The sequence below is a fragment of the Sorex araneus genome, chromosome 11 (assembly GCF_027595985.1).
Source record: "Sorex araneus isolate mSorAra2 chromosome 11, mSorAra2.pri, whole genome shotgun sequence".
NCBI lineage: Eukaryota > Metazoa > Chordata > Mammalia > Eulipotyphla > Soricidae > Sorex > Sorex araneus.
In genome coordinates, this window is record NC_073312.1 from 30,471,143 (window position 1) to 30,494,531 (window position 23,389).

At 40.5% G+C, this 23,389-nt stretch overlaps 1 protein-coding gene across 2 annotated transcripts in view; it reads right to left on the reverse strand.

Moving 5' to 3' along the window:
* Nucleotides 1-1,566: 1,566 nt before the first annotated feature.
* The window catches only part of ENTPD1 (ectonucleoside triphosphate diphosphohydrolase 1), a 115,024-nt gene continuing 93,201 nt past the window's right edge, over nucleotides 1,567-23,389 (reverse strand). For both annotated transcript variants that reach the window (XM_055119048.1, XM_012934476.2), the window contains 6 exons: nucleotides 21,953-22,112; nucleotides 20,867-21,106; nucleotides 19,199-19,456; nucleotides 17,943-18,053; nucleotides 6,532-6,669; nucleotides 1,567-3,361 (listed from right to left, as the gene is read on the reverse strand). In XM_055119048.1, coding sequence (XP_054975023.1) covers nucleotides 3,155-3,361; nucleotides 6,532-6,669; nucleotides 17,943-18,053; nucleotides 19,199-19,456; nucleotides 20,867-21,106; nucleotides 21,953-22,112 — 1,114 coding nt within the window. In that variant the 3' untranslated portion in view covers nucleotides 1,567-3,154. The remainder of the gene's footprint in view (nucleotides 3,362-6,531; nucleotides 6,670-17,942; nucleotides 18,054-19,198; nucleotides 19,457-20,866; nucleotides 21,107-21,952; nucleotides 22,113-23,389) is intronic.

The window sequence follows — 23,389 nt, forward strand, 5'->3', positions numbered from 1 at the left end:
ACCTCGGACCTGGGCAACTTGCTGCAGAGATGGCCCTGGACTTTGCAATAGCCATTTCCACTGGGCAGTTCCAGCCGGGGGCAGGTCCCGCCCCTCCGCCTGCCCTCTACAAACTCACTCCCGTGGTTGCCATTTTCTAGAAGACAGCGATAAGCTCCAGGTATGAGTGGTGGTGGCGCCAAACGCCATCATGGGACAGGGGAGGAGCGGGCACTCTTCCTTCTCCCCTCCCCATGGGACTCTGAGATGAAGCAACACCCAGACACCGTCCACTTATGCTCCCACACGGCCAGGATTCAGAGACACATTCAGAGACGCGAACCTCGGACCCGAGCAGAGCAACTTGTTGCAGCGACCTCTTCAGACTCTAATTATTAAAATTTTAGCATTCCTAGAGACATTACATTGCATCCATAACAAACAATACAAAACACATTGTCTAGCATTGCCTTTTCGGCAGGTGTGAGTGGTGGTGGGTCTGGTCTCGAAATATCGAGACTTAAACATGAGTTTGTTACTGTAAAAAGAAAACCCTCCAATAGAAATGAGATTAGATCGAATGTACTGATCATCTCTGTGACTTGGAAATTAGGACAAGTGGATGTTTACTTCCAAATACCTTAAAAGATCTTTTTGAAAAAAAAAAAAGATTGTTTTGAATCCAGGCAAAAAAATGACAGACAGAAATGAAATAGAAAAGTTTTCAGTTTTATTGAAGAAAACTTGTGAATTATAATTCCATCTTGCTGATGAATCAGTGTTTAGAAACGAAAAAGCAGTAAAGTAGGGGCAGAAGATATAACTTTGAGCATCAGCTCTGCTTCTGATTTGGGTGATCTTTATTTATAAAATGGAAACAATACTTACACACTTGTAGTTTGTCTTTAGGATCAGAATAGATAATGAGCATGATAGTACGTGGTATATGCAAACACAAGAAGAAAGGGTCTGACATAGAAAGCTTGATTTTTTAATTTTTATCATTATCATCAGTTACTCTTTATTTGATGGTGCACTGCCATGCAGTGAGCAAGCAGTGTAATTAATCTAGGAGCAGAGGAATCATATACCACACCTATTATCATGAAGATTACACAGACTATCTTTGTTGTGACAACCTTTATGGACTTAACGCAGTATTAATACACACTTCCATCAGGAAACAAGACATATACTTGCTGATCCACCATGTTTCACATATGCAGTATTCATGCAGAAGTGCATAGAGAGACAATAGGACATATTTGAAGAGAGAAATTCTAGAGAAAACAGTATGACATATTTGGAGAGAGAAATAATAGGAGGATGCCAGAAATCAGTTTCTGTTTCTGTGAAGTATGAGTGATAGTAGCTGCCTTCATATTATTTTAAGGATTAAATAAGAAAGTGAGTGCACTGCACAAAGCATGGTACAAAAATATGTTCGATAAATGCAATATATAACAATATAGCCACCTACCAGTAGAGAAGATTTAAAGCATGTTTTAATTTGGCTTCCCATTCGTAGTTGTGAATAGGAGAAAAGTTCTGGTCCACTGTTTTAATATGCTAAAATTTCCCTAGATGTTGTTAAAAAAAAATAGACAGAGACAGAGATTGGAGAGGTGGAGACATTTGATTACTGGTTTGTGGAGAAGCTGCCTCACACTATTTAACTGCATGAGTTAAATAGTTACAGAGAGAGAGTATAAGGGAAAAAATCAAAGTAACATTGTCACTCCATCATGCTCAACAGATAATTCTTAGAAGCAATCCTTCGAAGGAGATGGTACAGGGGTTCAGAGAGATAGTACAGCAGGTAAGGCATTTGCCTTGCACATGGCTGACCTGAGTTAATCCCCAGCATCCCACATGGTACCCAGAGGCCGCCAGGAGTGGTCCCTGAGTGCAGAGCCAGGAGTAACTCCTAAGCATCAGTGTCCCAGAAACAAACAAATGAACAAGCAAAAAGAGCTGGTACAGGATCTCTTTTCCATGACAAGGTCCATAGCTACTTTTCCGAGGCAGGGATAGCAATAACACTTTTGAATATGTTTCTTAGCACATTTTGATGTGCAAATTCATGATGACAAAAGGTGTGCCAGTCCACCAATGAGGCTCTCCCATTAAGTTAAATGCTGGGACAAAAATATAAAATTTTGCCTATTAAAACTAAATTAGCATCCTCGTGGAACAGTTAGTTAGCATATATACTATTAACTGAAAAGTTAGAGGTTTGAAACTACCCAGAAATGATCTAGTCTCTAAACAGCTTTTTGGTGATAAAAAAATGTTATGGGATTAGATAAGAGTGATAGTTGTATGTAACATTGTGAAAGAACTAAAAGCCACAGAATAGTACATGTTAAAATGCTGAGTTCAATAAAACCTCAATTAAAAACAAAACAACAAATGCATTGGAAGATAGTTTTTCAAACCTGAGTTGTAATTGTTTTTATTACTGATATTATTTCTACCCTGTAGTATTCTGTTGCTATCTGGATGCTAAAGTGCAACAGCATTTGAAAAAAAAATAATCCCTGGTCTGAGTGTTCCACTCTAGCATTTTGGCATTACTCAGGAAAATGTGACCCATCCACATCCCTGCTTTGGATTGGACTAAATATTGTGTAACTGTACAAGTACACAAATTCTCTTGGAAGCCTCATTGGCCCTAGCATGTATTGGCCTATCCTAGAAAATTCTCCTATACAAAGAGCAGGGTGAGAATGAAATGTATGCCCTATCCAGAAACTATGGCTTTCTTAGATGGGAAGCTGGGGAAAGGGCCTATAAGTGTAATGAAGTCGTTTCCTGAGATTTTTCCTTTTAACCAGAATAACTTCCCAGCACAGTACTCAGAACTCAGAACTCTCAGTTTTTTATATAAAGCAAATTTAAAAGGTGGCAGCACTTTAGATCTATACAAGTATAAAATACGAACGAGGACAGGAGGAACTGGGACTCTTGATTGAGATGACATCTGCCAGATGGTCCTGAGGCAGAAGATGGTGACTACTTCCCAGGGAAGGGTTTGAGCAAGTTTCAGAGAAGCACGCCAAGCCTGGTCTCGGTGAGTAAGGATGGATGGACTTGCTGTACATCACTGTGGAGGAATGTGCTCCCCAGAAAAGTTTCATTTTGTATTCTAGCCAGCAGATTTCAGGGGCTGCTCTTATGCCAAATCCTTATTGAAGTACGATGGCTTGTGAAAGACAATCACAGAAAAGATGATCAGTGCAACCAGGATCAATGAGAAGAAGACCATGAGGAAGACATAAGTGGGATAGGATAGCGGTGCCGTTGACACCTGCTCAGCTGGGATCAAGTTGGTCAGGTTCAACATGTAGCCCAAAGTCCACCCAACATTGCTGTCATAAACCTGTAGGGAAAAAAAAGTAGAAAAACCTATTGTTTTCAGTTGAGTTTAAATGAGCTTCCTTGCAGCCCCATCTGTGAAAATGAGCAGTCTGGAGGTCAAGAGGACCACACCACAAAGTTTGCTAATGCATTCCTTCTCTATCCTAAACTAAACTAGAATTATGGTTATCAGGAAGTAGGGGAGTTAGTGATTATGGAAAGGAGGCTGGAGCCTCACCATTAGATTCAATGAAAAGAAATTTGATGGCTGCTCACTTTGCCTGTCCAGAAAAGCTTAATTCAAATTGACATTTGAAGATTTGGATCCATCTTTTGTTGTTTGTATGAATGTGGGAGGTTGGGAAAAGAAGTGGCAAGAAGCAGGCAAAGGATGAAAGAATAGTGATTGGCATTTTATAACTATATCATGCCCAGGATCTCATGAATACACTGCAATGTAGCACTGTCATCCCGTTGTTCATTGATTTGCTCGAGTGGGCACCAGTAATGTCTCCATTGTGAGACTTGTTGTTACTGTTTTTGGCACATTGAATTCGCCATGGGTAGCTTGCCAGGCTCTGCCGTGCGGGCAGGATACTCTCGGTAGCTTGCCGGGTTCTCCAAGATCTCATTAATACAAATCATAAATTTTTAATGATTCTGCTAAGGGAAAAACTGATGTCTTATCCCAACAAATTAACCTTAAGTGTTAGGAAATTGCATATGCATTAAGAAAGGATTCTTATTAAATGATAAAAGATGCCTGGACCCAAAAATCTTTCTTGGAACATTTCATTGTCACCTCAAAACTTAATGAAATATAGCTAGCCTGTAATTAATAAGCAATATTGTTAATGTTCTTATTATAAGAGTTTGTATGGTCATGAGAGAAAAATTAGGGTTGCAAATAGTTCTTAAAGAGAAAATAAAAGCCACTTAAGTGTCACCTGATTTCACTTAGAAGTTGCTGTGACTATCATTTTTTTTTTTGCTTTTTTGGGTCACACCTGGCGATGCACATGGGTTACTCCTGGCTCTGCACTCAGGAATTACTCCTGGCGATGCTCAGGGGACCATATGGGATGCTGGGAATCGAACCCGGGTCGGCCGCGTGCAAGGCAAACGCCCTACCCGCTATGCTATCACTCCAGCCCCTGCTGTGACTATCATTTTGTGACATTTCCTTCCAGTTTTCTTTGCATTTTTTTTTTTACAAAAAATGGAATTAAAAAAGAGCGTGAATTAAATTGTAGGTGTACTTGACCTTCCTTCCTTCCTTCCTTCCTTCCTTCCTTCCTTCCTTCCTTCCTTCCTTCCTTCCTTCCTTCCTTCCTTCCTTCCTTCCTTCCTTCCTTCCTTCCTTCCTTCCCTTTCTTTGGTTTTGGGACACTTCAGCAGTACTCAGGGCTTGCTCCTGGCTCTATACTCTTGACTAGCTTGGGGGATCATATTGGGTGCTGGGGACTGAACCTAGGTCAGCCTTTGTGCAAGGCGAGCTCCCTTCCCGCTGTACTATCACCCTGCCCCCTGCTTACCATGTTTCTTTTTTTTTTCTTTTTGGGTCACACCTCGCAATGCACAAGGGTTACTCCTGGCTTTGCGCTCAGGAATTACTCTTGGCGGTGCTCAGGGGACCATATGGGATACTGGAACTCGAACCCAGGTCGGCCGTGTGCAAGGCAAACGCCCTACCCGCTGTGCTATCACTCCAGCCCCTGTTTACCATGTTTCTTAAGGGGTTTCTACAACATTATCACTGGCATTAATTGCCATATACATTTTTTATTCACTACATTCAAATTAATTATAGATCCTAGAATTTGAGTAATTGGATATAACGATGGGCATATTTTGGCTTATTTTTATTTATTTTGGTTTTGGGGCCACATCTGGCTGTGCTCAGAGTTTACTCCTAGCTCTGTGTTCAGGGATCATTCCTAGAAGTTCTCAGGCGATTATATATGGTACTGGGGACAGAACTGGAGTCTTGCTATGTGCAAAGCAAGTGTCTTAACCCCCAAACAAATGTGAGTATTTTTACGGCTCTGAGTACATAATGCCCAATCTTATTAAACATTACATCAATGTTATACTTCAAGTGCCATGTGGAAATACTTATCTCCCCAAAATTCTTACCAGTTTGTGAAAGTACTCTTCACTCTGGGAGGTGGTTAAATACCTCATCTGTCAGTGGAACCTAAACCTAGGGTTTAGAAAAACTGGACCACTCCTTGAGATTCAAAGAGCAAGAAGACTGGTGAACTGACACAGACATATCCTTAAGCCCAGCAAAATAAACTGAAGGGAGGGAAGGAAGACTAGGACATTAAAACCAGGTCAGATAGTACAGGGATTAAGTCACCTGCCTTGCATGCAACCAACCCTGGCATCACACATGAGCACCACCAGGGGTCACTCCTGAGCAAAGAGGCAGGAAGGCGTCAACCAAGGTCAGACAAAGAATGAACAAATCTGGCAAAAGTCTACCTGAATACTTTGCTCTACTTGAATCACCATATTTAAGCGAGGAGGTAAACCGCTTTTGCCATTAACTGGTATGGGTTTAAAAGAAAGCGAAGTACTGCTGTTGGTACTTTTCATCAAGCATGAGATGCCTGCGAGTGGAACAAACATGACAGATATAAATGTTTCTGTCTGCCTTGACACCTGCAGGGGGCACTGCACTAAAGCATAGCAGTGAGCTTGTATCTTTCCGCTCACCAATACCGACCGAGCTGGTAAGGGAAAACTTTTACTTAAAGCCACTCATCCCCATCTGCATATTGAGTTTTCAGATGGGTAAGCTTTAGAATTCATCCTTACGAGAAGGATTTCATCCCTCACAGATTCATGGAAAAGATACTTGGAATGGATCATGTAGCCAGCCCACATGGTGGCTACCAAAATGCTGTTACAGTACTTTATTTGCCTCCCTTAAAAAAAAAAGACTCTATTATAATTATGTAAGAACAAAAGCAAAACTGAGAACACTTAGCTATCCTATGACTTGGTACCACAGCTATTGGCCAGTCAATATATCCAGAAGTGTTTGACACAAAAAGAATCTGGTTAGACGTAAAGTACAGATGAAAACTTAAATCAGGCTGACCTCTACCTATTTTTAGCTCAAAGGTACTTCTGTCACTATCGCTTGCCTACCCCCAACCCCAGTCCAACAAATACCATAATTACCTTGCCCATGAACTTAACAGAAGACCAGGATGTATCTGGGAAATGATAGCCGTTTATAAGGAGAGAGACGATGTACGTGCCAGAAAAGCAATATTCCCTTAGATACTTCTCCTTCACATTAGCAAAATTTTCCTTGACCTGAAAATAAAGGAAAAATTTAAATGATGCAATAAACACCTCTCTAAACTCTTTAAACATAATTTTTAAAAATTTATTGAGAGTGTGGTTTACAATACTGTTAACACATAATTCCAGCACCAGAATCATTATCAATGTATCCACCTCCCTCTCCAAAGGACTTCAATTTCCCCCACCCCCACCAACTCAATTGCGTAGACCAATTCTCTCACTGTGTTGCCTTTGGCTTTTTATTGCTCCGTATCTTTAAGGGATATGAGAGAGATTATTCTGTATCTATCCCTTTCTCTCTATCTGACTGACTTCATTCAACATGAGATCCTCTAGTTCCATTCATGTTGCTGTGCATTGCAATATTTTGTTTTTTCTTAGAGTTGCATAGTATTCCACTGTGATATATATATATGTATATATATGTGTGTGTGCATATATTATATATGCACGCGAGCACACACACACACACACGCAGGCACACACGCACACACATATATATATATCCGCGCCTGGCTATTTCACTCAGGGCGACCCAGAGGGGGGCGGGTGAGAACCCTCCCTGCTTCAGGGACCCAGCCCCGGCAGCCGACCTCCACTACCCAACCGCTGCCAGGCTCCAGGCCGCTTTTTGGACGCTCTGGCCGAGCCTCAGGCATGAATGAAGTCCCGCGGAAGTAGAGACCTTCTGCCTGCTATCCCCCAAACTCCAGTGACCCAGGGATCACACCCATAAGCCTCACCCGCCACACTCTGCCTCCTCATTGGCTACCCTCCAGATCTCAACAGCTGCTCCTCCCAGACGGGAGTATAAAATGAGGCCCCCATAGCAATGCCACCGGACTCCAAACCAGGCTGTTTTCAGTCAGAGAGCCCGGGGGGGGGGGGGGGGCGGGTGAGAACCCTCCCCACCCTAAGGGACCCAGCTACAGCAGCCAACCTCCACTGCCCAACCGCCGCCACGCTCCAGGCTGCTTTCCGGACCTCGAGGCCACTTCAACACATTATAAGGCACATCCTACCTATTTTCTATAATTACTACACCATATTTGATGGAGTCCAGACAGTAGGCAACAAATCATATACATATACCTCTCAGAGAGCCTGGCAAGCTACCAAGAGTATCCTGCCCACACAGGCAGAGCCTGGCAAGCTACCCGTGGAGTATTTGATATGCCCAATACAGTAACCATAGGTCTCATTCCCCTGACCCTAAAAGAGCCTCCAATCATTGGGAAAGACGAGTAAGGAGAGGCTGCTAAAATCTCAGGGCTGGGAAAAATAGAGACATTACTAGTGCCTGCTCGAGTAAATCGATGAACAACAGGATGACAATGACAGTGATATATATGTATATGTATATATATACATATATATGGCATTTGAGTTGTTTCCATATCGTGGGTATTGTACTAAGTGAGGTGATGAACACTTATGCACATATTCTTTTGAATTAATAATTTTGTGTTGGTGAATAGGTGTCAAGAAGCAGTATTGCTGGGTTGTATGAGAGATCTATTCTTTTTATTTTTTATTTTTTTGATTGACCTCCATAGAGGCTGACTCAGATGACAATCCCACCAACAGTGGATGAGGGTTCCTTTCTTACCACAATCCCACCAACACTGGTTGTGTCCAGACATTTTGATATGTTCTACTCTCACTGGTGAGCTATCTCATTGTTTTTTGACTTTAACCCCTTTTTATTTTTAATTTTTCACTGAATGATTAAGAGAGGAGAAATGGTAGCCTGAGTGCTGACCTCTCCAGGGAGTTCTATACATGGTGTTGCATCCTTCAGTGAGTGCAGAGATTGGTAGGTCTGTGAAATCAAATTTTCTTTCATAGATTTCTATTAGATGTTAATAAATGCTCCTACAACTTTGTGATCCAGTGGGTTCAGCACACTATTTCATCTTTTGTGAGAATTTCACAATGATGTCAGCATAATAAAAGCACTGTCTATATGTTCTGACCAAATTCTTTGGTTCAGAGATTCTATAAGCAATTAAAAAAAATGTTAAGGATGTAGGGTCAAAGTGGTCAAGTAGAGAAGAAGGATCTGAAAGCACTTTCCATTTTTTTTGTTTCTTTTTGCTTTTTGGGTCACGCCTGGTGATGCACAGGGGTTATTCCTGGCTCTGCACTCAGGAATTACTCCTGGCGATGCTCAGGGGACCATATGGGATGCTGGGAATCAAACCGGGGTCGGCCGAGTGCAAGACAAACGCCCTACCTGCTGTGCTATCGCTCCAGCCCTGAAAGCACTTTTTTTTTTAAATTTAAAACTTTATTGTGAATCATGAAATGATGCAGAGGACCTTGTTTCTGGTGCGGGACCCAGGCAGAGCTGTTGCAGAAAACCCTGATTACATGTTAAGAAAAGCAACAGGAAAAGGAGCCTGGTTGGTATTTGCAGCAGAGATACACGAGCACTGAGCTTAAGGGTCAATCTATGCACAAGGAATCTGTGTTTGCAAGCTGAGTCTACGCTCTGTGTTTGCCTGCAGCGACTTCTGCTTTGGAGGAGATGGCAGCCCTCACTGCCACTGTTCACCTTGTGATCCTAACTCCATGGCTAATGCAGCAGGTAACACAGTCCCTCCAATCCCCCCTACACTGCTCACCCTGTGAAAGCACTTTCTTGATACCACAGCAGCAACTTTATCTAAAACTCAATGAGCTGAAACCTATTGGTACCTGGTTGAAAAAGTTCACTGATGAACCCAACTGTCCACAATAGGAGAAGAATCCTGCACTGAAGCAAGCAGCAGGGGAGGGGCTGCTTAAAAGCTAAAGCTTCACACAGCCCCACACTACAGGAATGGGTGATTGCTAAAAAGTAAAATCTTGCCCTGGGGAAAAAAGAGGAGTGAGCCAAAAACGGGCAACCCAACCTAAAATTCTTACTTTGACAAAAACCTTATTAGGAGGGATAAACTAGTACCAGGCAAGGAATTCTGGAACAGGGTTTGAATCTAGTGATTCCTCAGCAGCTTCCAGCAAGCTGGCAAGAAGTAGCCAGCTCTGATTCCTCTTAGAACAAGAATCAGCTTAAGGGAAAATTCAGGCATCCCAAGCTAAGGGTGGAGGGGTGGGTGTGGTGTTGAGTGGCATCTGTTTGCTGGGTTGGTTTGGAATATATGTGTAGGCCTTGAGTTTGCTTGTAATTGACTTTTAATATCTAAAATTGCATATCTTTCCAGTAAAACAAGAAAAACTTAAATAAAAATAAAATTATAATACAATGTTATCCTGCAGGTTCTGCTGGTTCTCCCATCAAGGCAGAGGGCTCAATTCATCACTAATGGAGAGTTTTATTTTAAAAGCGTCATCTTAAACTACAAGGATGTCTATTAAACATTATAATTAAGCATGCCAAAGGAGAAACCAGGTTGCCAAAATGCCTGCTTCTCCCACCCAAATATCTCAAACCACACTTTGTTAATCTCCTGTAAGTAGACAGATTGTAGATTAGAAGAATTAACATTGCTAAAATAAACACCATACCGAAAGTATTATATAGCTTTATTGTCATTCCCATTAAAATTTCAAGGGCATCCTTCAAGGACATAGAACAAGTATTGCTAAAATTTGTATAGAACCATAAAATTCCCTGGATAAGCAAAGCAAATATGAGGGAAAAAGAACTTAAGAGTCATAGCATTTCTTGATTTTAAACTATAGTAAGCTATAATAATAAAAATAGAGTGATACTGTAATAAAAAGACTACTGTATCACTGTCACTGAGACTACGAGAAAATAAAATTGAATTTAGAGTACAGAAGTAAATCTTGAGCTGTATAGGCAGTTTCTTTCATTAAAAAAGAAGTCATGTACATAATTGAAGGAATGAAACCCTTTTCAAAACATAACAGTTGAAAAACTGATTAGTCTCATAAAAAACTAACAAAATAAAATTGTGCTACCATCTAACACCATACAGTAGCACTATCATCCCGTTGTTCATCAACTGGCTTGAGCAGGCACCAGTAACGTCTCCATTGTAAGACTTGTTGTTACTGTTTTTGCATATCGAATATGCCACAGGTAGCTTGCTAGGCTCTGCTGTTCGGGTAGGATACTCTCAGTAGCTTGCCAGGCTCTCCGAGAGGGACAGAGAAATCGAACCTGGGTTGGCTGCGTGCAAGGCAAATGCCCTACCCACTGTGATATCACTCCAGCCCAATACCATATACAAAAGTGAATTAAAAATGGATTAAAGATCTTTGTATTAGAACTAAATTCATAAAATATATTATGCAAAGCAGGCAGAACTCTCCAGATTGTTGACTTCAGAGATGTCTTCAATCACTTAAATTCACTGACAAAGCAAAAGCTAAAATAAATAAAGGGGGAGTCCTCTCTGTTCCCAGAGGTCCTACGTACAAAGAAGCTGCTGGATGACACCAGACTTGCTGCCCACCACCCAAAGAATCTTGGCTCCGCCCACTCCACCATATCCCAAACTCTCATTGCCACAATAACTGTTCAGCCTGCCACACACATTTATAGCCCTAATGTAAATGTATATGCTCTCACTGTTGACTCAACCTACTCCCACAACTGTCCACCATTGAAACGTAGGGCCACAGCACACCCACTGTGGTAGCAAAGGTCCCAGGTCCCACCAGGCATCTGTCCACTCTCAACATCAGTTAGAGACTACACTCTTGACTTAGACACAAGCCCAGCCCACTCACTGGTTAATGCAACAATTGGTACAATGATAAAACAAAAGAACCCAGCTTGTCAAAAGAGGGCAACAAATGTTCAGGAGGATCCTCAAGGACATCAGAGCTCTGTAATCTGCCTGAATAAGTCTTTAGGAAAACTATCATATTGATGCTCACTGACCTGAAAATGACATTTGAACAACAAACTTGAGAGCCTAATGGAAAAAGACAAAAGAAATTGTTCAAATAGAAGTAAAGGCACTAAAGAATACAGTAGTAAGCCTTAGAACTAGAATGGATGAAGTTGCAAAACAAATCGGTATATCAAAGTTATAGTAAACAAATCCAACAAGAAGAGGAAATAGAAGAGAGAATGAGGGAGCTCGGGCTCCGGCCGAGTTTCGACCCGGGTGCCCATGCCTCTGCACAGCCGGTGGATGTGGAACGAGCAGGAACCAGAGACAGCTTTAGGATTTGGGGTTCCAGCAAGTGCTTGCAACCATGTATGGAGACTGAGAACTAAGCTTTTGCCCCATGCTGTTCCAGGAAGGGAAATGATTCATTTTCCAACTAAAATCTCCGTGGACTTAATTATTATAATACAGAAATTGTAAATTTTATCTCTTCATTCTTATCGGTGGAAAACTTATTATCAAATATTTCCTTGTCAATAGAGCTGTATTCTTGGGGGATAAATTCCAACAAAGATAGTGAGTCTGTTTTGAAACTCCAACAACAATAGTGAGTTGTGTGTTGAAATCTGGAATGTAATCAAGGTAAAGAGAAAAGGAAGTGAAATTATCAGTCATGCACGGGGGGGGGCGTTTAGGGGGTGAGGGGTGGGATGTATACTGTTTTTTTGTTTTTGTTTTGTTTTTGTTTTTATTGGTGGTGGAATATGGGCACTGGTGAAGGGATGGGTGTTTGAGCATTGTATAACTGAGATATAAGCCTGAGAACTTTGTAACTTTCCACTTGGTGATTCAATAAAATAAATTTTTTTAAAAAAAGAGAGAATGAGAAAAAGAAGAATATGAGAGATATTATTGATAATACCCAAAGGACCAACGTCAGAATCAGGAATTTCAGAAGGAGAAGAAGAGGGGAAGCCAACCACTATGAGATGGTCAAACTTCTTCGTCAAAACCCTGAATGAACAGTTTGAGGCTCTTCGTGTTCCTGGAGCGAGCAGATACCACTGGGCTACACTAGCATGCAACAAGGGATGAATGGAGGCATTACTGGTGCATTTGTGGAATATAAAATAACAAAATGGGAGACTAACACCCAAGGATAGTAGAGATAAGGACCAGGAAAATTGCTCCACGGCTTGGAAGCCAGCCTCACATGCTAGGGGAAAAGGCAGCTCAGATAGAGAAGGGAACACCAAGTAAAGGATGCTTGGAGGACTGCTCTGGATGGAAAAGTGTGCTGAAAGTAGACTATAGACCGAACATGTATCACTTGTCATCCCACTGATCTTCGATTTGCTCGAGTGGGCACCAGTAATGTCTCCATTGTGAGACTTGTTACTGTTTTTGGCATATCAAATACGCCACGGGTAGCTTGCCAGGCTCTGCCATGCGGGCTGGATACTCTTGGTAGTTTGCTGGTCTCTCCAAGAGGGACAGAGGAATTGAACCCAGGTCGGCCATGTGCAAGGCAAACGCCCTACCCACTGTGCTATGGCTCCAATCCATGGACTCAAAAACCAAAAACAAACAAGAAGATCTGAAGGCATGAGGACCCAACTGGGAAGGCAAACTTTGGATTGTGAAGGGTCCAAGACAGAATCTCTCTCTATCAAGTTCTGGGCCTTCAGACAAGACCTCCACAAACCGGTCAAACCCCCAGACTGTTCATTTCGACAACACAAGCCTGAAACATGACCTCTCTGTGTAGCTGTGAAGATGAGCAAAGTGAATAGTGTGAAATAGTGTACATGGTCCACAATCAACATGGTGCATGTCCTTAGCCTTCAAAAAGACAGACTTGGGCCACAGAGACAGTATAGTGGGTAAGGCCTGGCCTTGCACACAGCCAACCCTGCTGTGTCCCTGGCACCACATATGGTCCCCCAAGCACTGTAAGGAGTGATCCCTGAGCATAAAGCCAGGAACAGACCTGAGTAACACTGGGTGTTACAAAAGAGGAGGAGGAGGAGGGAGGGGGGAAGGGAGGAAGAAGAGAAAGAAGAGGAGGAGGAGAAAGAAGGGAGCAAGAAGAGGAAAAAGAGGAAGAGGAGTATCTGTGGTATGAGATAATATCTCATTGTTGTTTTGATCTGAATCTCCCTGATGATTAGTGATGAAGAGCATTTTCTCATGTGCCTTTTGGCCATTCGGATTTCTTCTTTGAGAAAGTTTCTGTTGATTTCATGGCCCCATTTTCTAGTGGGGTTGGATGTTTTCTTCTTGTGGAGTTCAACCAGTGCCTTGTATATTCTTGACATCAACCCTTTATCAGATGGGTCACTGTCACTGTCATCCCGCTGCTCATCGATTTGTTTGAGCGGGCACCAGTAATGTCTCTCATTGAGAGACTTATTGTTATTGTTTTTGGCATATCCAATACGCACAGGTAGCTTGCCAGGCTCTGCCGCGCAGGCTCGATACTCTCGGTAGCTTGCCGGGCTCTCCGAGAGGGACAGAGGAATCGAACTCGGGTCAGCTGCGTGAAAGGCGAACGCCCAACCGCTGTGTTATCGCTCCAGCCCCCATTCAGATAGGTATTGGGTGAATATCCTTTCCCATTTTATAGATTGTCTTTGTATTCTGGTCACTGTTTCTTTTGAGGTACAGAAGCTTCTTAGTTTAAGATAGTCCCATTTGTTTATCTCTGTTTCCACTTGCCTAGTCAGTGGCGAGTCATCTTTGAAGAAACCTTTAGCTTCAATATCGTGGAGGGTTTTGCCGACTTTGTCTTCAATGTACCTTATGGATTCCGGTCTAATGTTGAGGTCTTTACTCCATTTTGATCTGACTTTTGTGTTAGGTAGAGGTCTGAGCCCAGTTTTTTGCATGTAGCTGTTCAGTTTTGCCAGCACCATTTGTTAAAGAGGCTTTCCTTGATCCACTTCACATTTCTTGCTCCCTTATCAAAGATGAGATGATCATATATTTGAGTGTGGTGTAAGGATATTTAACCCTGTTCCATTGGTATATGGATCTGTCTTTGGTCCAATACCATGCTGTTTTAATTATTACCACTTTGCAGTAGAGTTTGAGGTTGGGGAAAGTGATGCCTCCCAACTTTTTTTTCCCCCCCAAGAATTGCCTTAGCTATTCGTGAGGGCTTGTTGTTCTGTATGAATTTCAGGAGTGTTTGATCCATTTCTTTGAAGAATGTCATGGGTATCCTTAATAGGGATCACATTGAATTTGTATAATGCTTTGGAGAGTATTGCCCTTTGACAATGTTAATTCTCTCAACACATGAGCAGGGGATGTGTTTCCATTTCCATGTGTCCTCTTTTATTTCTTGAAGTTTTGCAGTTTTTCAAAAGTTTTGCAGTTTTCTTTGTACAGATCTTTTACCTTCTTAGTTAAGCTGGTTCCGAGGTACTTGATTTTCCGAGACATGATTGTGAATGGGATTGCTTTTTCATATCACTTTCTTTTCTCTCATTATTTGCATATAGGAAAGCCATGGACTTTTGGGTATTGATTTGATAGCCTGCCACTTTACTATACAAGTCTATTGTTTCTAGGAGTTTCTTGGTAGAGGCCTTGGGGTTCTCTAAATAGAATATCATATCATCTGAGAATAGTGAGTGCTCGATTTCTTCCTTTCTTATCTGGATGCCCTTACTATCTCTTTCTTGCCTAGCTGCTATTGCAAGTACTTCCAGTACTATAATTAACAGAAGTTGTGAGAGTGGGCATCCTTGTCTTATCCCTGATCTTAAAGGGAAGGCTCTTAGTTTTTCCCTTTTGAGGATAATGCTTGCCATAGGCTTGTGGTAGATGGCTTTGACTATATTGAGGAAAGTCCTTTCTATACCCATTTTGGTTTAAGTTTTCATCATAAATGGGTACTGGATCTTGTCAAATGCTTTCTCTGAATCTATTGATATGATCATATTTTTATATTTTCTTTTATTGATATGATGGATTATGTTGATTGACTTCCGATTATGTTGATTTGCATCCCCAGGATGAATCCCACTTGATCATGGTGTATGATCTTTTTGATGAATCATTGGATTCCATTTGGTAATATTTTGTTGAAAATCTTTGCATTCATGTTCATCAGAGATATTGGCCTGTAATTTTCTTTTTCTGTGGTGTCTCTGTTTGCTTTTGGTATTAGGGTGATATGTGCCTCATAGAAACTGTTTGGGAGTGTTTCTGTTTCTTCAATTTCCTGGAAAAGCTTGAAAAGAACTGGCAATAAGTTTTCTTAATTTTATTATTATTATTATTTTCTTTTTGGATCATACCTGGAGATGCACAGGGGTTACTCCTGGCTATGCACTCAGGAATTACTCCTGACGGTGCTTGGGGGAACCATATGCGATGCTGGGAATCAAACCCGGGTCGGCCACGCGCAAGGCAAATGCCCTATCCGCTGTGCTATCATTCTAGCCCCAAGGTCCTCTTTAAATGTTTGGAAGAAATCACTAGTGAATTCATCTGGACCTGGGCTTTCGTTTTTGGGAAGACTTTTGGTTACGGTTTCAATTTTGATAGTAATAGGTCTATTCAGGTACTCCAAATCTTCTTGGTTCAGCCTTGGAAGGTTATAGGAATCCAGGAATTTATCCATTTCTTCTAGGTTCTCTTGTTTCGTGGCATACAGACTTTCAAAGTAGTCTCTGATGATCTTTAGAATTTCTTTGGTTTCTGTTGTGATGCCCTCCTTTTTTCATTTCTGATTTGGTTTATTGGGGTTCTCTCTCTCTCTTTGTGAGTCTTGCTAGTGGCTTATTAACCTTGTTTATTTTCTCAAAGAACTAGCTCTTGGTTTCATTGATCTTTTGGACGGTTTTTTTGGTTTCCAAAAATTTATTAATATCCAGCCAAAGGGCTTTTGCTTCTTTATTGATGTTTTGTCTGGTTGATCTGTCCAATGATGTGAGTAGGGTACTGAAGTCTTCAACTATTAGAGTTCTGACATTGATGTATCTATTCACATCTGTTAATAGCTATTTTATAAACTTTTCTGCCCCTTCATTTTATGCATTTCTGTTGATGAAAGTTGCATTTTTCGGTCAATAAATCCCTTAGCCAGTATATAAAAGGCCTTCATTTTAGACCTCATTCCTCATGTAATGTAACTGAGCAGACCAACCAGTCTGTATTAAAGCATCCCTCGTCTAATATAATTTGATTAAAATAAAGTGAATGAGGATAAAAAGAGAAAATCTGACCCTGGAGAGAGTTCAGTGGGTAGAGTACTTGCCTTGCAAGGGGCTGACCCAGATTCAATCCCTGGCACCCTATAAGGTTCCCTGAGTCCCACTAAGTGTGATCCCTGAGCCCAGATATATAATAAGCCCTGAGGACTCCAAAAAGAGAGAGAAAATCTGACAAAACTACATGCTGCAAAATATTTCCCCTACATGTTTTGTAAACTGTTAAGTGCTGATGCATATTTGAGCTGCTCTTTCTAAAAGCCCTGAATACCTTTATTTCATGTTGTAACTCAGACGAAATAAATATTTAGGGAAAGTTCCAAACCTCTAGGCTCTTGCACAACTTTTCTTCCCCCTCTTTCAGTGCCAATAAGAACAGCATCCATTTTTTAATTAAATGTATTTCTTAAGAATGAAAGCACATTCACTTTCGCAGTGGTGCCAATTTAAAACAGTGTTTATAGAGATCCCTAGATCCTCTACTTATAAAAATCAAAAGAGACCTTAAACCTCTCTCCTCTTCAGAACCTGTCATCGCATAATGAGAGATCTTGATGAACTTAGACAAGTAAAAATTAATTCACTTATAAATAAGTAGGAAATATACTGGATCTATGTTATGGAGAAAGTATCTTAACGACAATGGTGGATTTTATGAGTTGTTGTCTTCCTTGCTAATAAAACTCTGGAGCCTATGGAAAGAGGAATAGGCAACAGTCTACTTGGCTCCACGAAGCAGCTCATACAGATCTATGGAGTTAAGCCAGTTAAAATCCAGATTCCTGCTTTCCCAATTAGTACTGACTGATGAAAGAGAAGAGAAAAGCTGCTGAGATACTTTTGAAATGGCTTTTCCTTTTGGAAAAAGGAAACAGAGATATGACTCTAGCTTTCTTCTGACCTTGAACATGACTATGCTCCTTGAAGCCAATTCCTGTGTCTATGAGAAACTGAATAGACATAACAACTAAACTGAAGAAAGAGCAACTGAAAGTCAAGCCAGTAACACTATGCCAGCAGCTGCCTACTGCCATATTTCTTAGGTGAGAAAAAGAAGATTGTTTTTTCTTTAAGTCATTGTATGCTAGTTATCAAGGAATGCCAATGAACTCATTCCTAACTCAAGTGACCATCTATACTTCTAATAATATGCTGTTCACTTTAGTACAACTGGGCTAGGAGAATCACATCTTCCATGCCACTGAGGGTACAAGGAAATGTAATAACAGCTTACCTCTTACTCACTTACCTCTTTCCAAGGTCTTGAACAGAAAAACTCCAGTTTGTTAATAACATTATTCAAAGAGGACTCTGATGTGAGGTTTAAAAAATCCATCACATAGTAAAAACCTGAAAATGCCTGCAAAAGGAAAATAATGTTTTTCACCCAACACAAACTCTCAAAAGACAATTCCACTAATGAGATCTCCACTGATTAAATTTATAAACCAAGTATAATTATAGATATGAGTTGTTTATTTTTCCCTAGAAGACATACTATTATCATACAGACATAATTACTCATAAAAAGTTGTAGTGTGAATGAGTTAAAATAGAAAATGACTATTACTATTTACCCAAATTCTATCACTTGGAGATAATTGGTACTTAATGTTTAATGTGATAAATAGGCCTCTAATTGTTTTTCCTCCATTCTAACATATACATGTATATTTATTATACCTGGTATCTCCTTATACTAGATTTTGACCATTTTTACTATAATGTTAATTTAATGATAAAAATTAATTGAGTAGTAATTGATAGATGAGCAACTCAAAGCCCAGCTCTATTGCTTTATTCTCTCTCCTGTCTAAATGAGGCCAAAGGAGATAAGATTCTTAACAAGCCTTGCAATATTCCTGTATTATGTTCATGGACAAATACATAAGAGAGCAAAGTAACAGAATTTTCATGGGCAAAGAAAAAGGAAGTAGTTAATGGAACTCTACTGGAAGTTCAACTCAGAAAATATGATATATTCTCTGCCTGACACGTTTCTGTTGCTTACAAGTCTTATACTTAAATTTCAGTCCAAATAAGTTGATTCACTGTTAACTTTTTTATTTTTCTAAGGATTTATTAATTTTGGGTGGTGGTAGTTCGTGTACAAGGGTTATTCCTGGTTCTGTGCTTAGGCAGTGCTCAAGGGACTTGAAATTGTTACAACAAAGAATGGATCCTGGATTATATCCCTTAGAGTTTATCATTATAAAAGAAGCAAATAAGGGGCTGGAGCAATAGCACAGAGAGTAGGGCGTTTGCCTTGCATGCGGCCGACCCGGGTTCGATTTCCAGTACCCCATATTATTCAGGAGTTACTCCTGGGTTCAGAGCCAGGAGTAATCCCTGAGCATCACCAGGTGTGACCCAGAAAAAGCAAAAAAAAAAAAAAAAAAGAAACAAATGATTCTATTATTTCAACACTTTCTGCACACATATTCTATAACTTTCAGCCAAAATCATCCTAATCAATATACACTCATTATCATTTCACATACTTACCCCAAAATTCCCCTTGATTTGTGGCATGAAAACCCCATTGAATGCACAGTGGGAGTAAGGGCAGTAACTTGAGTTGAAGAGTTCATTGATGCTTTGCTGGCATCTACTAAAGTTACCAGTACCCTGGATTTCAACCTGATCGAAGCTATGATTCTTGCGAAATTCATCCGTGCAGTTGGTCTTGAAAATTTCACTCACATTCATTACCTGATTGTATCCAGGGTGAAAGCATGGGTCTTTGATGATTCCGTTTGTACTCTGAAAGGAAAAAAATTGCTTGTAGACACGTGCAAATGCTTTGGGAACAAAGGCACCAATCTGACTTCAATCATGTGTAGAATTTGTACATGAAAGCACTCAAAATAGGTTTAAGCATATCTCTAATTTACATTTTTTTCACCCTGGACAATAGTTAGTCTTTAGCACCAGAACTAAAGCAGGCACCAGACCTGTGTATTAGATCTAAATGAACATTCATTATTCATGCAAGCTAATACAGCTAAAACTGACCATGGTCATGCCATTAGTTTAGAATATTCCTGAGTGACTTGTACAAATCTCAGAGGTCAGAAGCAGATTTACAAGGAAAACTCTCAAGGCTCTAACAAAACTCTGTTTTCGTTTTCTGGTTTTCTTCTCCTTTTGGGTGCCACAACTGGCTTGCTCAGGGATTTACTCCTGGCTCTACACGTATGGATCACTCCTGGTGGCTACTTGTGAGACTATCTGGGATGCTGGGGATCTAATTGGGGTCAGCTACATACAAGGCAAGTGCCCTGTGCTCTGTATTATCTCTCCAGCCCAGGCTTCCACCCAAATTTGAAGCTCATATGTTTCCACAGGAGTCTGCAATGCCCCCAATAATACCTCCAAACAAATATGCAAACAATAAACCCAGATGCCCTGAGAGCTACTTAAACCAGGAGTAAGGAAATTATTTTTAATAACAAGGAGAAAAAGATGCGATTGAGGATTGAGGGTAAGAAAGTTAATGGAGCTTTGGCTTTAGCAAGTCATATCTCTCGGTAGCCCCTAATCGCATGGTGGCCATTTTATTGTAAGTGCTTCTGAGAACAAAAGGGAGTGGTTTGGTCTCAGAAGAAAGAAGGGGTTGCTTATTAGGGGATCATACATGATCACGTAACACCTTTGCTCTGGGTAAGCCAGAATATAACCGGTACTTGTATGATTTTGAATATGTTTTAAGTTGTCTTGCCTTCAAATGTAGGAAAAATTTGGGGACAAAATTTGACTAAGCAGTTGTAGACGCTTTGTACTTCCTTTTCCTCTCCAATTTGTTTTCAAAAGCCCCCTTTAAAAAACCTGAAAGTGGAGATTTAAAAGTGGTATAGAGCTAATAAATTACACATGCATGCACACACACAAATACACACAACATACTCTGGTGTATGATTTCGACTGTCTACTCTCCAGGGATCAGAAATGTCATGTTCTGGGGAATGGTATAGTCAATAATCAGGCAGTAATTTCTGGATGGAATGATTTGTAAAGGTTGAGCAGATGTACTTAGATATCTTGCCTGAAATGGTTTGCAAAACACAGTAACCAACTTCAGACTAATAACTAAAATAGAAAGAGAAAACAACAGGATGTGAGGGCTGGGAGCCCAGATGTGTGGAAACTAGATCTGGAGTCAGTTATACTTGCCGTAATGTCCTTGGCCAGTTTCTTCAGGAGAGCTTGATCTTTCCCATAACATAGGAAACTGTGTGAATATACATCATAGTTTTTGCCATAGAGTAAAAAATGAAGAATATCTGATGTAGATTCATTAATGTAGTTCGAGGGCACAAAAGTGATTTGTGTAGAAGCACCCCCAAGGTCTAAAGCTCCATAGATATCCTGATTATCTTCCTCATCTGAAATTACCGGAAACCAAGAAACTTTCTGAAAAAGAGAACAGCCATCAGTAGTAATAGTCTTTGGACATCCTCTTTATACAGTGTCTTTTGGATTCAGGAATTTTTTAGGAGAAGGAGCAAAGACATAAAGGTGACACAGCCCTCATTTGGGGTTCCTGGAATTATATTTGGTCAATAGTAAAAGAAGAACTTTCAAAGACATCTTCGCAGACTAAAGTGACATATAAACAAGAGACTAAGGCCAAAAAGACACAAGCTAAAGTCCTCACTTGCTCATTAGCTATGTGACCTTGAATGAAATAATTATTCTCCATAGATCTCAATTCAGTGTTATAGTATAAAAGAACATTTCTTTAAGATGAAACATGAAAATACCTGAAATTGGCCAGCACAAGACACCTAAAAATATTAGAAAAACAACTACTGTTCTTACTTTTAATGATAAGTATTTAATTTCCTCTATGACTTCCTAGAGGAAATTAAATACTTATCATCTTTATTCTCAAGCGGTAAGGGCTTTTATAAAAGAACTATTCCCTGGGGACCCTTGAAAATGTGGAAGTAAGAATTTTTCTTTTTGGCTTTTTGGGCCACACCCGGCGATGCACAGGGGTTACTCCTGGCTGTACACTCAGGAATTACTCCTGGCGGTGCTCAGGGGACCATATGGGATGCTGGGAATTGAACCCAGGTTGGCCGCACGCAAGGCAAACTCCCTACCCACTGTGCTATTGTTCTAGCCCTGGAAATAAGAATTTTTGTTCATTCTTCCATCATTCTTTTTGACTAGTGATCCAAGTACTGTCTGAGACAGCAACGACATCAGTCCCCAAGGAGTCACCTTCCTTAATGGATGTTGTAAGATAATCACCTGAGTGAATTTGCCCATTAGATAGTTGATAGTAATCCAGCCAAAAGCACCCTCCTCACTCCCTGTGATGATCCTGGCACCCCGAAAGTTAAAGGGATAACTGCTAAGGCTCTTCGACACCTCATTCATGACCTCGTCTGCCAGCTGTGCATTTTCATTCCTGCATAAAGGAAGGATTGAGGTTACTAGGTTTATTTTAACAAGAACAATTACCAAGTTCAGCCATAACTTCCAGTTTTCTAGAAAATGAATCTTAATCTTGGAATTAACAAAGAGGTGGAGATCCACACACATATGACTATTTGAGGAGTCTTCTTTTGATTTGTCCTGTCTCACCTTTCCATTCAAACCCATCCAATCTTGACATAGATTAAATTTTGTAAACTTCCATTCTTGTGTTAACTGTTCCTTGTATTCAAAATATTATCAAGGAAATTTAAATTATTTTTGATAGCTGTTTTTTTTCTGATATCAACACCTAGAGCTGATATGTGCATGAACTTTACTGGTGACTCTTTGCTGCTTGGAACATAGTTAGGCTCAAAATCTTTTGTTTTGCTTTGTTTTATTTTCACTTTTCTTTTTGGGTCACATATGGTGGTGCTCAGGCTTACTCCTGGCTCTGTGCTCAGGGATCACTTCTGGGCAGAGATCAGGGGACCAAATAGGGGGCCAGGGATTGAATCCAGGTCAACTGCATGCAAGGCAAGCACTCTACCCACCGTATTATCTCTCTGGCCTCTATAATTAAAACTTTAAATTATAGCTGCATGGCAATACCCTGAGACAGACACTCAACTAATGCCAGACTGGGAAAAGATTGTCCTCCTTTGATGCTTAGGATCTGTCTGTGGTTCTCTGGTATGTCTGTTGTCTTGAGTCCTATATATAAAATGTTCCAGGTTCTCATACTGAAAATGGGATATAATTTGCTTCTATGATCTAAGCTATACAACACTGAAAGCCTCTCATCTGCATGTTTCTATATCCTACCAACTGGCCTCTTATCTCTTAGTTTTCTGCTTCAATCTGCCTGACCATTACTGTCGTACACTGTGTAACAAACTTTAATACTTCCCTCATATCCCAAATGAACTCCAAACTCTCTAGCAAGGTCCACAAGGTACTCTGAGATATAAATTCTGTCCTTTTAAGAATTTAACTCAGAACCCTGGATCCACCTTCGGGTTTGTGACTCTGAGTAAGTCACAACTTTCTGATCTGATGCTTAACACTAATATCTCTTCCTGAAGCTATGATGATTAAACTGAAGTGCAATTCTAGGAATATCATGAGGGCTCAACTCAAAGTGACATCACTATAATGACTATTTATTATTTTGTTATACAAACTCTATGTTTTATCTTTGTAGAACTAGACCTATTTATACTCCCTGAACATGCTCTCATCTCTTGCACATCTACTAGAACACAAGAA